The 19159-nt window shown below is 44.7% G+C and overlaps 1 protein-coding gene across 7 annotated transcripts in view; it reads right to left on the reverse strand.

Annotated features, from left to right (window-relative positions):
• Window positions 1–19159, reverse strand: part of LOC135514827 (pleckstrin homology domain-containing family A member 5-like) — a 194564-nt gene that overhangs the window by 41983 nt on the left and 133422 nt on the right. For all 7 annotated transcript variants that reach the window (XM_064938466.1, XM_064938465.1, XM_064938464.1 and 4 more), the window contains 6 exons: window positions 18595–18736; window positions 16536–16640; window positions 14602–14674; window positions 12892–12992; window positions 9975–10090; window positions 7552–8685 (listed from right to left, as the gene is read on the reverse strand). In XM_064938466.1, the coding sequence (XP_064794538.1) occupies window positions 7552–8685; window positions 9975–10090; window positions 12892–12992; window positions 14602–14674; window positions 16536–16640; window positions 18595–18736 (1671 nt within the window). The remainder of the gene's footprint in view (window positions 1–7551; window positions 8686–9974; window positions 10091–12891; window positions 12993–14601; window positions 14675–16535; window positions 16641–18594; window positions 18737–19159) is intronic.

Below are 19159 nucleotides of genomic sequence, written 5' to 3' on the forward strand. Positions count from 1 at the left end.
AGGTCGGCACTTTGCCGTAATAGGGCGCAGACTGTGAGGGCCGCTAATAAGCGTAGGACCAAGAGTCCTAGATATTGTTGCGGTCAGAGAGTATGGCTCTCCACTCAGAACCTTCCCCTTAAGACAGCTTCTCGCAAGTTGGCCCCGCGGTTCATTGGTCCGTTCCGTATTTCTCAGGTCATTAATCCTGTCGCAGTGCGACTTCTTCTCCCGCGCTATCTTCGTCGCGTTCACCCGGTCTTCCATGTCTCCTGTGTTAAGCCCGTTCTTCGCGCCCCGCTCGTCCCCCCCCATCCTTGTCGAGGGCGCACCCATCTACAGGGTTCGTAAGATTTTGGACATGCGCCCTCGGGGCCGTGGTCATCAGTACCTAGTGGATTGGGAGGGGTACGGTCCTGAGGAGAGGAGTTGGGTTCCCTCTCGGGACGTGCTGGACCGTTCGCTGATCGATGATTTCCTCCGTTGCCGCCAGGTTTCCTCCTCGAGTGCGCCAGGAGGCGCTCGGTGAGTGGGGGGGTACTGTCATGTCTTGTTATGTCTGTTCCTGTCCTTTCTCTTCACTCTGTCTCTCTCTGCTGGTCTTTTTAGGTTACCTTCTCTGTCTCTCATTCTTCAGCTGTTCTACATCTCCTCTAACTAGCTCATTCACTCTTTCACACCTGTTCTCTCTTCCCCCTCTGATTAGGTCTCTATTTCTCTCTCTGTTCCTGCTACTTTCAGTGTCTGATTCTTGTTTGTGTTTTTTGATGCCAGAAGCAAGCTGTCGTCCCGTTTACTTCCACCTTGTCCTATCCTGTCGGAGTCTGCCTGGCAGGTGCATCCTGCATTATACTACGTTCTTTTGTTCCATTGACTACGTTGGAAGAGGATTTATGCCATTCCTGTTTTTTCATTAAAGAACTCTGTTTTCTGTTAAAACCGCTTTTGGGTCTTCACTCAAGTACATAACAAGAAGGGCCAGAAGTATACAAAATGGTGTCGTCTGCGTAGAGGTGGATCAGAGACTCACCAGCAGCAAGAGCGACATCATTGATGTATACAGAAAAGAGAGTCAGTCCAAGAATTGAACCCTGTGGCACCCCGATATAGACTGCCAGAGGCCCGGACAACAGGCCCTCCGATTTGACACACTGAGCTAGAGGCTATCGAGTCTGCCGATGAAGATGTGGTGATTGACAGAGTCGAAAGCCTTCGCCAGGTCAATGAATACGGCTGCACAGTATTTTGTCTTATCGACGGTGGTTAAGATGTCGTTTGGGACCTTGAGCGTGGCTGAGGTGCACCCATGACCAGCTCTGAAACCAGACTCCATAGCGGAGAAGGTATGGTGGGATTCGAAATGGTCAGTAATCTGTTTGTTGACTTGGCTTTCGAAGACCTTAGAAAGGCCGGGTAGGATAGATCTAGATCTGTAGCAGTTTGGGTCAAGAGTGTCCCCCCCTTTGAAGAAGTGGATGACCGCAGCTGCTTTCCAATCTTTGGGAATCTCAGACGACACAAAAGAGAGGTTGAACAGGCTAGTAATAGGGGTTGCAACAATTTCGGCAGATACTTTTAGAAAGAAAGGGTCCAGATTGTCTAGCCCGGCTGATTTGTAGGGGTCCAGGTTTTGCAGGTCTTTCATAACATAGCTGACTGGATTTGGGAGAAGGAGAAATGGGGAAGGCTTGGGAGAGTTGCTGTGGGGGGAGCAGTGCTGTTGACCGAGGTAGGGGTAGCCAGGTGGAAAGCATGGCCAGCCATAGAAAATGCTTATTGAAATTCTCAATTATAGTGGATTTATCGGTGGTGACAGTGTTTCCTATCCTGAGTGCAGTGGGCAGCTGGGAGGAGGTGTTCTTATTATTCATGGACTTTTTTGAGTTTGTGTTGCAGGAAGCAAATTTCTGCTTGAAAAAGCTAGCCTTGGCTTTTCTAACTGCCTGTGTATATTGGTTTCTAGCTTCCCTGAAAAGTTGCATATCACGGGGGCTGTTCGATGCTAATGCAGAACGCCATAGGATGATTTTGTGTTGGTTAAGGACAGTCAGGTCTGGAGAGAACCAAGGGCTATATCTGTTCCTGGTTCTAATTTTCTTGAATGGGGCATGCTTATTTAAGATGATGAGAAAGGCATTTTAAAAAAATAACCAGGCATCCTCTACTGACGGGATGAGATCAATATCCTTCCAGGATACCCCGGCCAGGTCGATTAGAAAGGCCTGCTCGCTGAAGTGTTTCAGGGAGCGTTTGACAGTGATGAGTGGAGGTCGTTTGACCGCTGACCCATTAAGGTTGCAGGCAATGAGGCAGTGATCGCTGAGATCTTGGTAGAAAACAGCAGAGATGTATTTAGAGAGCAAGTTGGTTAGGATGATATCTATGAGGGTGCCCGTGTTTACTGCTTTGGGATGGTACCTGGTAGGTTAATTGATAATTTGTGTGAGATTGAGGGCATCAAGCTTAGATTGCAGGATGGCTGGGGTGTTAACTTAAGCATGTTCCAGTTTAGGTCGCCTAGCAGCTCGAGCTCTGAAGATAGATGGGGGGGCAATCAGTTCACATATGGTGTCCAGAGCACAGCTGGGGCAGAGGGTGGTCTAAAGCAGGCGGCGACGGTGGGAGATTTGTTTTTAGAGAGGTGGATTTTTAAGAGTAGAAGTTCAAATTGTTTGGGTACAGACCTGGGTGGTAGGACAGAACTCTGCAGGCTATCTTTGTAGTAGATTACAACACCGCCCCCTTTGGCCGTTCTATCTTGTCTGAAAATGTTGTGGAGATTTCAGAATTTTTGGTGGTCTTCCTAAGCCAGGATTCAGACACGGCTAGAACGTCTGGGTTGGCAGAGTGTGCTAAAGCAGCGAATAAAACAAACTTAGGGAGGTGGCTTCTCATGTTAACATACATGAAACCAAGGCTATTACGGTTACAGAAGTCATCAAAAGAGAACGCCTGGGGAATAGGAGTGGAGCCAGGCACTGCAGGGCCTGGATTCACCTCTACATCACCAGAGGAACAGAGGAGGAGTAGGATAAGGGTACGGCTAAAAGTTATGAGAATTGGTCGTCTAGAACGTCCGGAACAGAGAGTAAAAGGAGGTTTCTGTGGGCGATAAAATAGCTTCAAGTTATAATGACAATGGTATGGTAGGATGTGAATACAGTGGAGGTAAACCTAGGTATTGAGTGATGATGAGAGATATACTGTCTCTAGAAACATAATTGAAACCAGGTGATGTCATTGCATGTGTGGGTGGTGGAACTGAAAGTTTGGATAAGGTATAATGAGCAGGGCTAGAGGCTCTACATTGAAATAAGCCAATAAACACTAACCAGAACAGCAGTGGACAAGGGATATTGACATTAAGGAGAGGAACGCTTTGTTGAGTGATCATAAGGGTCCAGTGAGTAGTGAGGTTGGTTGGGGTAACGGCGATTCAGAAAGCTAGCCAGGCCATCAGTAGCAAGCTAGCATAGGATGGAGGTCTGTTTTTAGCCACCTCGTGCATTTCTGTCGGTAGATTAGTGGGGTTCCGTGTGGTAGAGGGGATCAATCCAATTGGCAATATAGATATAGTTTTGTGACCCAAGAAAGAAATTGTCCGATAGACCTATTCAGATAGCAGCCGATAAGACAGCTAACGATTAGCGGGCCGCAGATGGGCGTTCAAGTAACGTCGCGACGGAGGGGTCAGTTGGATAACTCCCTCGGGAAGATAACGTAGTCCAGTCGTGAAGGCCCGGTGGGGCTTCGCATCGGCAGTAAAACGGGTCCGGATAGGTGATTTTAGCCCAGGAGTGGCTGATGGAACTCTTCAGCTGGCTAGCTCCGGAATAATTGATGTTTGCTCCGGGATCGACGTAAGCCAATAGTCACATCTATAGCAGCTAGCTAGCTGCGAGATCTGGGTGTAAATGTCCAGAGCTTGCGGTTGGAATCCGGGGATATGGAGAGAAAAATAGGTCCGGCATGTTCTGGTCTGAGTCGCGTTGTACAAAACTGGTGATAGCTTTCGAGCTGAAGGATAGCTGATGACCACAAACCGTGGTAAGCTGAATACAAACGTTAGCCAGTAAACTGGCTAGCTTCTGGTTAGCTTCTGGCTAGCTTCTATTGTGTATTTCAGATTTGAGGTAAATAACTTTTTACTTTTTTTAAATTGGTGAGGAGGGTTGCAGGAGAGTGTTTTGAAGTTTTGTTTTTGGAAAAGAACATACAGTGCCTTGCGAAAGTATTCGGCCCCCTTGAACTCTGCGACCTTTTGCCACATTTCAGGCTTCAAACATAAAGATATAAAACTGTATTTTTTTTGTGAAGAATCAACAACAAGTGGGACACAATCATGAAGTGGAATGACATTTATTGGATATTTCAAACTTTTTTAACAAATCAAAAACTGAAAAATTGGGCGTGCAAAATTATTCAGCCCCCTTAAAACCTCTTGGAACTCCCCATCCCGGATCCGGGATCGTGACTATAGCCTCAGGCTCATTAACATAACGCAACGTTAACGATTTCTGAAAATTGCAAATAAAATGAAAATAATGCGTCTGCTCTCAAGCTTAGCCTTTTCTTAACAACACTGTCATCTCAGATTTTCAAAATATGCTTTTGAACCATAGAAATTGACTAATTTGTGTAAGAGTATGCAAAGCTAGCATAGCATTTTGAGTAGCATTTAGCACGCAACATTTTCACAAAAACCAGATAACCAAATAAATAAAATCATTTACCTTTGAAGAGCTTCTGATGTTTTCAATGAGGAGACTCTCAGTTACATACCAAATGCGCAGTTTTTCCTGAAAGCGTCTGTGTGTAGGAGAAATCGTTCCGTTTTCTACATTGCGTCTGGCTACCGAAACGAACCGAAAATTCAGTCACCTACAACGTAAAACTTTTTCCAAATTAACTACATAATATCGACCGAAACATGGTAAACGTTGTTTGGAATCAATCCTCAAGGTGTTTTTTCACATATCTCTTCATTGATATGCAGTTCGTGGAAGCTTGCTTTCCTCTCTGTATCCCATGGAAAAATACTGGCAGCTGCCTTTTGCGCACCAATTTCGGCGCAGGACACCGGGCGGACACCTGGTAAATGTGGTCTCTTATGGTCAATCTTCCAATGATCTGCCTACAAATACGTCACAATGCTGCAGACACCGTGGGGAAACGACAGAAAGGGCAGGCTCATTCCTCTCGCATTCACAGCCATATAAGGAGACAATGGAAAACAGAGCCTCAAAAATCCTGCTCATTTCCTGGATGCCGTCTCATCTTGGTTTTGCCTGAAGCTCACGTTCTAGGGCACGCACAGAGAATATCTTGGTAGTTTTGGACACGTCAGAGTGTTTTCTTTCGAAAGCTATCAATTATATGCATAGTCGAGCATCTTTTTGTGACAAAATATCTTGTTTAAAACGGGAACGTTTTTCATCCAAAAATGAAATAGCGCCCCCAGAGCATCAACAGGTTAAGTTAATACTTTGTAGCGCCACCTTTTGCTGCGATTACAGCTGTAAGTCGCTTGGGGTATGTCTCTATCAGTTTTGCACATCGAGAGACTGAAATTTTTTCCCATTCCTCCTTGCAAAACAGCTCGAGCTCAGTGAGGTTGGATGGAGAGCATTTGTGAACAGCAGTTTTCAGTTCTTTCCACAGATTCTCGATTGGATTCAGGTCTGGACTTTGACTTGGCCATTCTAACACCTGGATATGTTTATTTGTGAACCATTCCATTGTAGATTTTGCTTTATGTTTTGGATCATTGTCTTGTTGGAAGACAAATCTCCGTCCCAGTCTCAGGTCTTTTGCAGACTCAATCAGGTTTTCTTCCAGAATGGTCCTGTATTTGGCTCCATCCATCTTCCCATCAATTTTAACCATCTTCCCTGTCCCTGCTGAAGAAAAGCAGGCCCAAACCATGATGCTGCCACCACCATGTTTGACAGTGGGGATAGTGTGTTCAGGGTGATGAGTTGTGTTGCTTTTACGCCAAACATAACGTTTTGCATTGTTGCCAAAAAGTTAAATTTTGGTTTCATCTGACCAGAGCACCTTCTTCCACATGTTTGGTGTGTCTCCCAGGTGGCTTGTGGCAAACTTTAAACAACACTTTTTATGGATATCTTTAAGAAATGGCTTTCTTCTTGCCACTCTTCCATAAAGGCCAGATTTGTGCAATATACGACTGATTGTTGTCCTATGGACAGAGTCTCCCACCTCAGCTGTAGATCTCTGCAGTTCATCCAGAGTGAACATGGGCCTCTTGGCTGCATCTCTGATCAGTCTTCTCCTTGTATGAGCTGAAAGTTTAGAGGGACGGCCAGGTCTTGGTAGATTTGCAGTGGTCTGATACTCCTTCCATGTCAATATTATCGCTTGCACAGTGCTCCTTGGGATGTTTAAAGCTTGGGAAATCTTTTTGTATCCAAATCCGGCTTTAAACTTCTTCACAACAGTATCTCGGACCTGCCTGGTGTGTTCCTTGTTCTTCATGATGCTCTCTGCGCTTTTAACGGACCTCTGAGACTATCACAGTGCAGGTGCATTTATACGGAGACTTGATTACACACAGGCGGATTCTATTTATCATCATTAGTCATTTAGGTCAACATTGGATCATTCAGAGATCCTCACTGAACTTCTGGAGAGAGTTTGCTGCACTGAAAGTAAAGGGGCTGAATAATTTTGCACACCCAATTTTTCAGTTTTTGATTTGTTAAAAAAGTTTGAAATATCCAATAAATGTCGTTCCACTTCATGATTGTGTCCCACTTGTTGTTGATTCTTCACAAAAAAAATAAAGTTTTATATCTTTATGTTTGAAGCCTGAAATGTGGCAAAAGGTCGCAAAGTTCAAGGGAGCCGAATACTTTCGCAAGGCACTGTATATAAAAGATATGTGAAGAAAGATGTAAATATATATATATATACACGGGACATGACAAGATGAGGACAAAGGGCGTTTGACCGCTATGCCATCTTGGTATGAGCACTTGGTATGAGCAAATACAAATGGTATAGAGAGAAATAGTCTTATAATTCCTATAATAACCTCAACCTAAAGCTTCTTAACTGGGAATATTGAAGACTCATGTTAAAAGGAACCACCAGCTTTCATATGTTCTCATGTTCTGAGCAAGGAACTTAAACGTTCGCTTTCTTACATGGCACATATTGCACTTTTACTTTCTTCTCCAATACTTTGTTTTTACATTATTTAAACCAAATTGAACATGTTTCATTATTTATTTGAGGCTAAATTGATTTTATTGATGTATTATATTAAGTTAAAATAAGTGTTCATTCAGTATTGTTGTAAATGTCATGATTACAAATAAATAAATAAATAAAATCATCCGATTAATCGGTATCAGCTTTTTTTTTTGGTCCTCCAATAATTGGTATCGTTATTGAAAAATCATAATCGGTCCACCTCTAGTACGTACAGACCAATAAAGAAACAGACAGAGATACAGACAGACAGAAGCACAATCAACCCCAACACACACCACCCTAAAACACGCGGGCGCGCAGGCAGACAGACAGAAAGACACACCACCCCCATACCTCCTAGTATCGTCATCCTCTTGTGTCCTCTGGGTCCTAACCCAGTTCTCCAGCTGCATCATGGAGTTGGTTCTGGTCAGACTCTTCTCTGGTTCCTGGGCCTGCTGGTTCTGGGTCTGGTTCTGAGGCGGGTCATGGGCCTTCCCTGCTCCTCTGCCCAGGGTACCTACCACCTCCCCTGGGCTTTGGTCCTCAACCCGCTCCCCAGAGCCGTTGACCTGATGTGGGGCCATGTGCTGGGAGACCTGTATCTGGCGGGAGGCTGTAACTGCTGCTGCGATGGCTGCTGCCTGGGCTGGTTGGAGTTTGATGCTGTTGATTTTAGTCAGAGGTCTCTCAGCACTGCCATCCCTCTGGAATCCATACTTGTTCCCTTCACGGAGGGTTCCATACTTATCCACTTCCCTAAGGGTACCATACTTATCGAGCGTCCCATGCTTCTCTCCATCCCGCAGGGTACCACACTTACTCCCTTCTCGTAGGGTTTTATACTTCTGCCTTTCATCAAGGGTCCCATAACGATCTGACCGATCTTTCTCAGTCATAGAGGTTTGTCTTTCTACCCCTCTTTTCTCAGTCATAGACGTTTGTCTTTCTACCCCTCTCTGGAGGTTGTATTTCTGTCCATCTTTCTGGAGGGTGTATCTCTCTCCTTCTTTTTGCAGTGCATATCTCTCTCCATCTTTCTGTACCAAGTACTTCTCCCCGTCTTTCTGAGGTGCGTATTTCTCCATCTGAACATCTTTAGGCACAGAATATCGTTCGCCTCCGTCTTTCTGCAAGGAATACCGCTCCCCGTCTTTTTGCAGGGCGTACCGCTCGCCGTCTTTCTGCAACAGGTACCTCTCTCCGTCTCTCTGCAGCGTGTAGCTCACCCCGTCTTTCTGGAGGGAGTATCTCTCTCCTTCTCTCTGCAGCGTGTAGCGTTCCCGCTCTCTCTGGAGGGTTTGTTTCTCTGGGTCTTTGTGTTTCCTGTCCCCGTCTGTGCGGTCCATGCTGCGGGTAATGGAGGGCTGGCGCGGCTCAAGGTTCCTCTCGTTGTTCTGGATCTCTGGTCGGGTCAGAACCCGGTTGTGGTTCAGGATGTTGTTCACCTCCTGGGGACAGCAACGGTCCACCTTCAACTTATCCAGTCTGGAAGAGAGAGAGAGTAGGGGGAGAGAGAGTGATGGGCGAGAGAAAAGGAGGGAGAGAACAGGGATTGACAGGGATTGCAAACAGTAAGAGAAAGAAAAAAAGACAGATGAATGATAAAAATATGAAGATAAATATATATCAACAAGTCTTTACTAGGCAGGTTCACAGAAACACATATTTTCACATTCCAACAATGGACTCCTGCTATGTGGGTGTCAGGCGTTGGGCTCTACTGCTACGTCTCCCCTCCTCCAACCTGCCTGACTATATGCCTGTCTGCCTCGGGGGACCAGAGAGGAGCAGAGGAAGTGAGTGGTTTTTAAAACATCACGGTCTGCCCTCAGCACTCTGAGGGCACAGTGAGACATGGCTACTTTGACTGAGCAGCCATTCACTGCTGCAATCTTTCAGTCTGTTACAGAAAGGCCATTAACAGGTCTGGTACTCCAGAGGGAAATAGCTCAAGGCTAGCCACAGTCCTTTACCGCCTACTGCGCTCAGGAACAAGTCACAGTGGCAGCCACTTGGGACTGCTAATCTAATGCTCCAGTACATAATGTCTTTCTACCTGGGATTATTCTAGTATTTCTCAGTGAGGTAAAGGTACAGAAATGGCAGTGTGTCCAATTTCTATTGCCAGACTTTAAGATGAGAGCAGTGCTGAAATACTTGCAGTGTGCAGACATACAAACAAACCTCCAGACATGGCCTGCATCACTCCACAATGATGAAGCTAGGACTGCTGGTGTGCTGTGCTTCCAGGACAGTGAAGAGAAGGTGTCACTGTCTATCGGAGTCTCTCCAGAGTATAAAGCGCTGTATGCCCATGTCGATAAGCCTTCACGAACAGCTCACGGCTAAAACACTGCAATTACCAACAGCACTTAAAGTATTTTGTTGTATCGAGTGTGAAGTGCAGAAGCAAGAAGAACTGTCACTTTGATTTTGTTGCCTCTGATATGCCACAGAAGAAATAAAGTTTGACTGGAGGCAGTGAGGATGGATACCATTGCTGTGGTGAATAGCCCTAAAACTATAGCTTCTTGTTCCCAGCTATGAATCTTCAACACAACATCTGGTAATTGTCTTCTAAATCGATGTGATTTCTCGCTTCTGCAAGAAATACTGCAGTCTCTCACGGCTGTCCATTTGCTTACAAAACAAATGCAATCACTGTTGGTAGATTGCACGGTTCAGTTGGTAGCTTTCATTGCCATAGGTCAGGCAATCAAGGCTGGCTGGCTGCTATAGGAGTGATTTGGGCAGTTCTATCTGGGTTTACCCACCTTCTGATTGGTTCTGTGTGGACCAGGGCTGCGTCCGTCATCACTTTCATCCAGGACTCCATGTCTTTGGCCGTGTCTGTGCAGAAGTAGTATGTCCTCATGTTGGAGTGGGTTGCCTAGCAGGGAGAGAGTGAGGGTGGGAGAGGGAGAGTTTGTAAGACAGAGGAGCGTGAGCAAGGTAAGTGGGTAACCTTGGCAAGACCGCAGGGAGTGTTTACATCACCTTCTTTGGAAGAGGTGTGCACGTGTTCGATCAGACTGTCTGTGCACACACGCCTGTGTGTTTGAGCATGAATGTGTGTGTGCATCACTACCACTCCAAGGCTGCGTAGCTAACTTTAATTACCTGCTTAGGCTTAGGACCACAAATATGAGCAACAGGAAAACACTCCAAGCTGAGTGTTACTCTCGTTTCCTGCTGCAGAGGCAGAGACTGACAAGAAGTCAGCGTCCCAATTGGCACCCCATTCCCTATACAGTGGCTTGTGAAAGTAGTCACCTCCCTTGGCATTTTTCCTATTTTGTTGACTATTCCTATTTTCTGTTTGTATCATTTGATTTACACAACATGTCTACCACTTTGAAAATGCAGAATATGTTTCATTGTGAAACAAATAACTTGTTAACTTGAGCGTGAATAACTATTCACATCCCCAAAGCCAATACTTTGTAGAGCCACCTTTTACAGCTGCAAGTCTCTTGGGGTATGTCTCCATAAGCTTGGCCTATCTAGCCACTGGGATTTATTTCCCATTCTTCAAGGCAAAACTGCTCCAGCTTCTTCAAGTTGGATGGGTTCCGCTGGTGTACAGAGATCTTTAAGTCATACCACAGATTCTCAATTGGATTGAGGTCTGGGCTTTGACTAGACCATTCCAAGACATTTAAATGTTCCCCCTTAAAACACTCAAGTGTTGCTTTAGTAGTATGCTTAGGGTCACTGTTCTACTGGATGATGAACCTCCATCCCAGTCTCAAATCTCTGGAAGACAAACAGGTTTCCTCTAAAGAATTTCCTGTTTTTAGCGTCACCCATCATTCCTTCAATTATGACCAGTTTCCCAGTCCCTGCCGATGAAAAACATATCCACAGCATGAACCTGCCACCACCATGCTTCACTGTGGGGATAGTCTCCTCGGGGTGATGCGAGGTGTTGGGTTTGCGCCAGACATAGCGTTTTCCTTGATGGACAAAAAGCTCAATTTTAGTCTCATCTAACCAGAGTACCGTCTCCCACATGCTTTTTGGCGAACACCAAACATTTTTTCCAATAAGCAATGGCTTTTTTCTGGCCACTCTTCCCTTAAAGCTCAGCTCTATGGAGTGTACGTCTTAAAGTGGGTCTATGGACAGATACTCCAATCTCCACTGTGGAGCTTTGCAGCTCCTTCAGGGTTATCTTTGGTCTCTTTGTTGCCTCTAGTTAATGCCCTCCTTGCCTGGTCCGTGAGTTTTGGTGGGCGGCCCTCTCTTGGCAGGTTTGTTGTGGTGCCATATTCTTTCCATTTTGTAATAATGGATTTAATGGTGCTCCATTACAGACCTCTACATGCTTTGTAAGTAGGAATCAAATACTTGTTCTCCCCACTGTTTACTGAGATCATGTGACAGATCATGTGGAACTTAGATTGCACACAGGTGGACATTATTTAACTAATTATGTGACTTCTGAAGGTAATTGGTTGCACCATATCTTATTTAGGGGCTTCATAGCAAAGGGGGTGAATGCACGCACCACTTTTCCGTTTTTAATTTGTAGAAATTTATTGAAATTTATTCAAGTTATTTTGAAAATTTTACTTCACTAATTCGGACTATTTTGTGTATTCCATTACATGAAATTCAAATAAAAACCCATTCAAATTACAGGTTGTAATGCAACAAAATAGGAAAAATGCTAAGTGGGATGAATACTTTTGCAAGGCACTGTATAGTACACTACTTTAGATCAGGGCTAGTGTACTATATAGGGAATAGAGTGCCATTTGGGATGCGCACCTAACACACATCAGAGGAGAGGACAGACAGTAGGGGATGTGGGGGAGTAGAGAACGGATGGGTTTGTTACTGTGTTATAGACGGTGTCAATGTGTCGGAGTGAACCGGTGTTGACTGTGAAGATTTGTGTGAAACAGTATGTGCGGATAACATGCTCAGAAGGTCGATATAGCATTCTATCAGTATATACTTTCCTTCATATTCTCTCTCTGCCCATCTTGCTCCAATCACCCTCTTGCCCATTGAGACTAGAAAATCTATTGACTTTATCATGGATCTACGCACAAAGAGCTCTCCATATACAAACACATTTTCAGAGATTCTCTGAAAGGAAAGACCAAAAGCGCAGAGAAGTGTGTGTGTCACAGTGTTTCATACACTAGAATGCAGCATCGCGCGGTGAAACATCGGAACCATTCACCTTCAATGGAAGGAAAGAGAGAGAAGCAGAGTGGGCGAGGGACCGTTGAGCGATGCGAGCGTGAGCGAGGGAGCTGAACAGGGCGGGACTAAAGCTGAACTATTCAAATCCTCCACGATATTGCGACGCGAGTGACCAGTTGATGCTCACCATAGCTTCCTACCCCTACGGGATTGTCTGACAATGGCTGTTGATACATAGCACTACAAAAACTCAGTACAAAAGCAATAACTCTGCTGTGGTATACAGCGGGAAGACGTGCTTCCGCGTAACCTACCGCTGTCTATACAGATATCCATACATTATACAATCCAGCCCGACGGACAAGGAGTTACGGATTATAGATTTGCCTTCAGTAACAAGTAAACAAGTACCCCCCCCCCTAAACATTTTAACAACAAGTTATTTTTCGGGCTCTGCATTGCAACCTCCTAGGCCGTCCACTCGCGGAAGCGCAGCATCCTTTATATGGCTGTATCTGTGTGTACAGTACTGACCTTGAAGGCGTATTTCCTGCTGACATGGTCGTCGACCGACAGCATGGAGATGTGGAAGCTGGGCAGCAGGATACTTCCCAGGATGCCCTCCTCCTTCTCATCTGCAGGACAGAGGACGAGAAGAATCGTCATATATGGTTTACAATGTCGATGCAGACTGTGGAATAGTGCATTATGGTCCATCTGGCGGAGAAAGTCAGGAGAGATCAGAGGAGGGGAACTATCAGCATTCTAACAGGACAGTGGACACTGGATGTACCGGAAACATAAAAGGTGCCTAAGAAGTTCTGACGCATTATCCTCGGTCTGGGTGTGTTAACCGTCTCAGATAAACTCCAGACTAAATGGTCCTATCAGAGCATGGCGGGATGTTCACTTTCTTTCTTTACTAAGAACCCCCAAATCCCAGGCTTACAGCATGTTACACAGTAGGGTACCCAAACCAGATGGAGCAACAAACCCGTTTCTCCTCGGGCAGCTTTGCCAAACATCTATAATTTCGCAGTCAAATTGAACAGTGCAAATTGGTAAACAAACACACTAACTGGGGTGTGATAGCATAGCATCAAACAGAGACAAGTAAACAATGATGGAATCAATCCCTCTTGCTTCTCAGAGTGTTACGTAAAGCTGGGTTGTATAATGCCAACACGGTGTTGTAACACACCATCTGTAGAGTGCAGCATGACTGCAGCAAAACCAACAGAGCCCAAACCCAGCTTCAGGGTTTACTTTAAACAGGCAAGTACAGCAGAATTCCCCCGCAGCTCTCCATCCCTGCGTCTGCCCCGCTCTCTCTCTACTGCTGCATTATTAACCGAGAGGAGAGGGAGAGAGATCGAGAAGATTACATTATCCTCCTCCTGAAAGCAGCACCTCTACCTATATGTACATACTGTATTAGCTCAATGACCTACCTCGTACCCCTGCACATTGACTCGGTATCGGTAGTCCTTCTATATAGCCTTGTTATATTTTTATTGTGTTACTATTTCCTTTTTTATTTAGCAAATCTTCTTTTTTTAACTGCACTGTTGGGAATGGGCTTGTAATTAAGCATTGCACTGTCAAGTCGACAGCACCTGTTGTATTCGGCACATGTGGAACAATAACATTTGATTTGATTTAAAAATGGGTGTTTCACGAGATTCGACAAAGACGAAGCAAGGTGACCTTAACCTTTAAGCTATGTGATGATATGAATAGATTTGATTTGATCATTCTGTGGCGACAGAGATGCTGACCAGAGCAGAACCATCAGTCAATCAGACATGGTCATTCATATTCCCCCAACAACCTCTTTCCTTCCTGCCTTCAGATAGACACAATTCCTAGTCAAAACCTTACCCCTGAAAGCTCATTGACAGACGGCACTTAAGTTCAAATGAAGTGAGTGAAGAAGATAAGAGCGCGAGAGAGAGCTAGATGTTGTTATCAGAAAGCATAGCACATCAACACTCTTTTAAGAACTCTTCTCTCGTCTCTTGGTTTGCCAATAAATAATGCCCTCTGGGCATGTCATGAAAGAGCTGGCTGATTGCACTCCGGGACCATTTAATTGAACAATTTATGGAAATTAAACTCTCTGAAACCTGGGAGAATTGCAGCAAATACGTTTGCCTTTTACTGCTCGCTATGATGCACCTGGTGGATGTCCTATACTTTGACCATGTGTTGCATTTTGAGTGCGTGTGTGTGTGTGTGTCTCACCTCTGTAGTAAAACAGGCACATGTCAGACAGCACAAACCACCTCTTCTTCCATAGCTTCATCCCTGTGCTGTCCTACAGGGTAACAGAAGATGAGAGAATCCAATCAGATACAGAGACAGAGCAAAACATGTTGTAGAAGCGCTTCCTTGCCCTCTGATAAGCTAAGTGAGCCTTTCGACAATAAATGGCAAATTGCTTCCATCTATTCAAGCATCCGCTATCAGATCTAGTGCATGGAACCGTGTTCCTCAATAGTGGTCCTGGATACCTATAGGCTGCGCTTGTTTTCCATCTAGACCTACCTTGATGTGCTGTATTAGATGGGTAAGTATAGCTAGGCTAGAACCAAATCCTGCACACCCTGCTGTCCCTCCGGATCCGAGTGGCCAACTCTGTCACGGAGGTCAGGAAGCAACGTACACACTCCCTCTGATCCCAGACCGTTTCACCAACCACAGCTATCTCCTCCCACTGAAGCTAATTGGCCCTATTTACATTTATATTTTTAATAACTACCAGACAAGTTTCCCATTTCTGTTTTTATAGCTGTGTGTGTGTGCGCTTTAGTTGGCTTTAGTCTCTAGATAATAAGCTCCAATCTATTCTCTAAAACAATAACGGCTTCTCTTCTAACGTTGCCTTTCTTTTTTTTATTCATAACATAAATCATCTAAGACTGTTTTGTATTTGTCTTGTTTTCATTTTCAGCTTCTTTTGATGCATGAGTTGGAGTACAAAGCCTTGCCATCATAAATAAAATATGTCCCCTTTAAGAGAAGACTTTGGTTGTCAGGTTTGAGAAGGAGAAAAGGCAAGTCTTTCGAGAGAGAATCAATGCAGCTTTGAAAGGGTCATTCAGCACGGTAGAGAGGGAAGCATATATGAGAAAGGTTATTGACAATAGCCCAACTCTTGTTGGAAACTGAGTGATGCTAATGTTGATCGTTGTGAGTGAGTGTGGGTGTGTTTGTGTGCTGTGTGTCCTAGGGGGTCGAGACACATTGACAAATTGACCCACAGCCAGAGCTTGGTGAGGGAGAGGAAATGCTCAAGTTGCATTGTACAGGTTGAAAGATAATGAGCAAAATAGCTGAGCAACCACAAGGTTGGTTGGGCAAGTCTGTAAAGTGACCTGATTAATTGAGACAGAGAGAAAGAGAGAAAGTTACATCCAATCTAGGATGGTGGTCACTTTGCTTGAGGGACCAGGCCACCGTATCAGTACTAACTAAAACAAAAGACTCAAACTATGTAAGTGAGAATGACAAAATGATGCATCAACATTTAGACTGAATACAATTGCCAGATAACAAGAGATGAGCCCCCCTCCAATCCAATCTGATTTCAATCCACTGTCTGGGAATACAGATTCAAAGTGAATGTATCTCTTTCTGAATATGAATGAGGATGCCCCTGGTAAATAGAAAACTGGGCGTCTGTGTGTGAGTCTGATGTTACACATTTAACCTTTAGTAGTCAAGTCAGTGAAGGGGTTAGGGTCCCAAAGACCCTCCCCGTTATTGATTAAGGGGACCTTAAGATTCATATGTTTTGCTGCAGGCCTTATAATAAGATACAGTTGCTATGTGTCTAAACACTCTGCCACTATGCGTTGCACAAGCCATCTATATTAGTCTTTGTGATAAGCTCTGGTTGTCGTGAGACTGTGCTTGCAGACTAGGTCTGAGTCAGACCGAAACTAGATAAAGAGAAGTAACCACTGTCTGGTTTAGACATATTGATCTTGTGTGACAGTAGACAATGCTAATGAATTCAGAGAAGCTACTGTACTAGGTTACCTTATAAGGTATGTGATCCGCTCAGGTTCTGTAATTCTCTGGACTATTTTGAGAGAGTCAATTGCAATGAAGAAGTAATTTAGTCAAGTTCTTCTATACTGGGAACTACAAATGATGTACAAACTTTCCAATACCTGTTTGTAAAGCCAGTTGCTCAGGACCGCCGAGGCATTGGGGTTCCTCTTAATAGAGTTGGACCTCTTGCCAAAGTTGTGGACCTTTTTGTAAGACCTTGAAGGCTGAAAATGTAAATAGATAAACTGTCAGTATATGGTATGTAAAAACATTTAGATACAGCGCCGTGAAAAAGGTATTTGCCCCCTTTCTGATTTTCTTTATTTTTGTATATTTTTGATACTGAATGTTATCCTTGGGTTTTCAAGGCTGAACTGCTTGTTTCATGTCCTGCCACAACAATTTAATTGGGATTAGGTCAGGACTTTGACTAGGCCATTCCAAAACTTCTAATTTGTTTGTTTATAGCCATAGACTGTATAGCTGGGGACAATAAAAGGCCACTAAAATGTGCAGTTTTGTCACACAACACAATGCCACAGATGTCTCAAGTTTTGAGGGAGCGTGCAATTGGCATTTTGACAGCTGGAATGTCCACAGGAGCTGTTGCCAGAGAATTTAATGTTCATTTCTCTACCATAAACCGACTGTTGTTTTAGAGAACTTGGCAGTACATCCAACCGGCCTGAACAGCAGACCACGTGTAACCACGCCAACCCAGGACCTTTACATCCGGCGTCTTCACCTGCAGAACGTCTGAGACCAGCCACCCGGACAGCTGATGAACCTGAAGAGTATTTCTGTCTGTAATAAAGCCCTTTTGTGGAGAAAAAGTCATTCTGACTGGCTGGGCCTGACTCCCCAGTGGACGTGCCTATGCCCTCCCAGACCCACCCATGGCCCACCCCTGCCCAGTTAGGTGAAATCAAAAGATTAGGGCCTAACAAATTTATTTCAGTTTGACTTGATTTCCTTATATGAACTGTAAACTCAGTAAAATCGTTGAAATTGTTTCATGTTGCGTTTCTATTTCTCGTTCAGTATATATACACAAATACATTTCTGAAGGTGCATAATTAGAGGAGGAGAGTTACAAATTCACTCAAAATATCCTCCTTCAGCAGTAAATATAGGTGAAGCCTGTTAACATGCATTTGGCTCTTTGGTGTTAATAAACAAACACAGTTAAAAAGCAACAGAAGGAAGAGGTACAGTATTCACATCATTAAACGAGCCCATTCTACAAGACCATCTTTACTGAGAGAGGGAGAGAAAGAGAGAGATAGATACAGAGAGAGACAGAGAGAGTGAGAGAGCAAGAGAGAGACTCATTTACAGCATTGCAGAACCGTCTATCCACCCCTACAGCAGCAGAGCATAGCGCTACAGTAGCTCAACCCACAACAGAGTTACACAGTATGTCATAATAACCATAAAATCTTGCAATCAAACAGGGAAATGGTTCCAATCCAGAGCATCAGGGTATTTGTAGTTCTTTATGATAGCCACATTAGCCGCTAATTAGCATGACATTTCTTTTTTGGGGGTGGGGGTGGGGCACCATTTGACCGCTAGATTTGATGGGTATTATGACACCTCCACCATGGTGCTCTATGGTAACTCATCAATAATTACAGCTCATTAATAAATACATGCCACCAAGCAATACCTTTGGTCAGTGTAAGCAGAAGTAAAACATCATTAATTCTTGAAAGAATGCTTTTCATTTGATCAAAGCATGCATATTTATTCACCAGTCTATTAAGCATTTATGAACTGTGAAGCTGTTACAGGGCTGGGATACTCCAGCATATATTATCTAATGTAGAGTCCCTGTTCTGATACTCTCTGTGGACTAAAACGACTCTCATAACATTGAACTAATGGAGAATATGGGAGCGAGCACTGACCCCACAAGACACCTCTCAAAATCCCAGAACAGGGACCTCTGTCTCCCCTCTCACGGGCCCCTATTAGCCAAGTCACTCTTGTTACTGTACATTAATCCAACCCGGTCCTTGTACATGAACCAGAATTGCATGACAACCATTACAGTGGCATCCATGTGCTCTTTAGGAACCACCAACTTCTAACCCTCTCAGATCTATACTCGTGCTTAGGGCATGGGTCTAGTGGTCTGTCAGGGGTAGGGTGTACAGGCCGACGTGGAGCTCTTACCCGTGTGGCGGGGCTGCTGCCAGGGTAGGTGCTGTAGTCTGACCCTCCTGTGTAGTTAGACGCCTGGCTCATGGTGCTCATCGGGCGCTCCTTCTTCACACGGTCGCTCTCCTCTGATGGAGCCTGCTCTGGAGCCTTTGGCCTGGGGGGGAGAAATGCAGGAGGACATGAGAAATGCGACAAGACTACACAAATGAGGCTGGGACTCAACTTCTACGGGATTAATGGGCGGGTTTAAGAGGCGACGCGGTTGCAGCTGTGTGCATGACACTGATTGCTCTGCGAATAAGCTGCCTAATGGCCAAGACTGTCTAGCTATATCGGTTCGCCAGTTTAAACTCCAACCACAATGAGAGCCCATCTCTGTTAGAGCCAAACCCTGCCGTTAGAGAAAGAGGAAAGAGGAGAGAGAGAGAGAGAGAGAAGGCAACAAGAGGCAGGCCCCATAAATCAAACCAATTACTCACTCCGTCTCACATCTGATATATTCCTCCAAGTCAGGCCACTTTAAATTGCCTGACAACTTTGCCTGACAAACTAAATGGTCTCAAAGTGCATGTCCCAG

This window comes from Oncorhynchus masou, chromosome 26 (genome assembly GCF_036934945.1).
Source record: "Oncorhynchus masou masou isolate Uvic2021 chromosome 26, UVic_Omas_1.1, whole genome shotgun sequence".
Classification (NCBI taxonomy): Eukaryota; Metazoa; Chordata; class Actinopteri; order Salmoniformes; family Salmonidae; genus Oncorhynchus; species Oncorhynchus masou.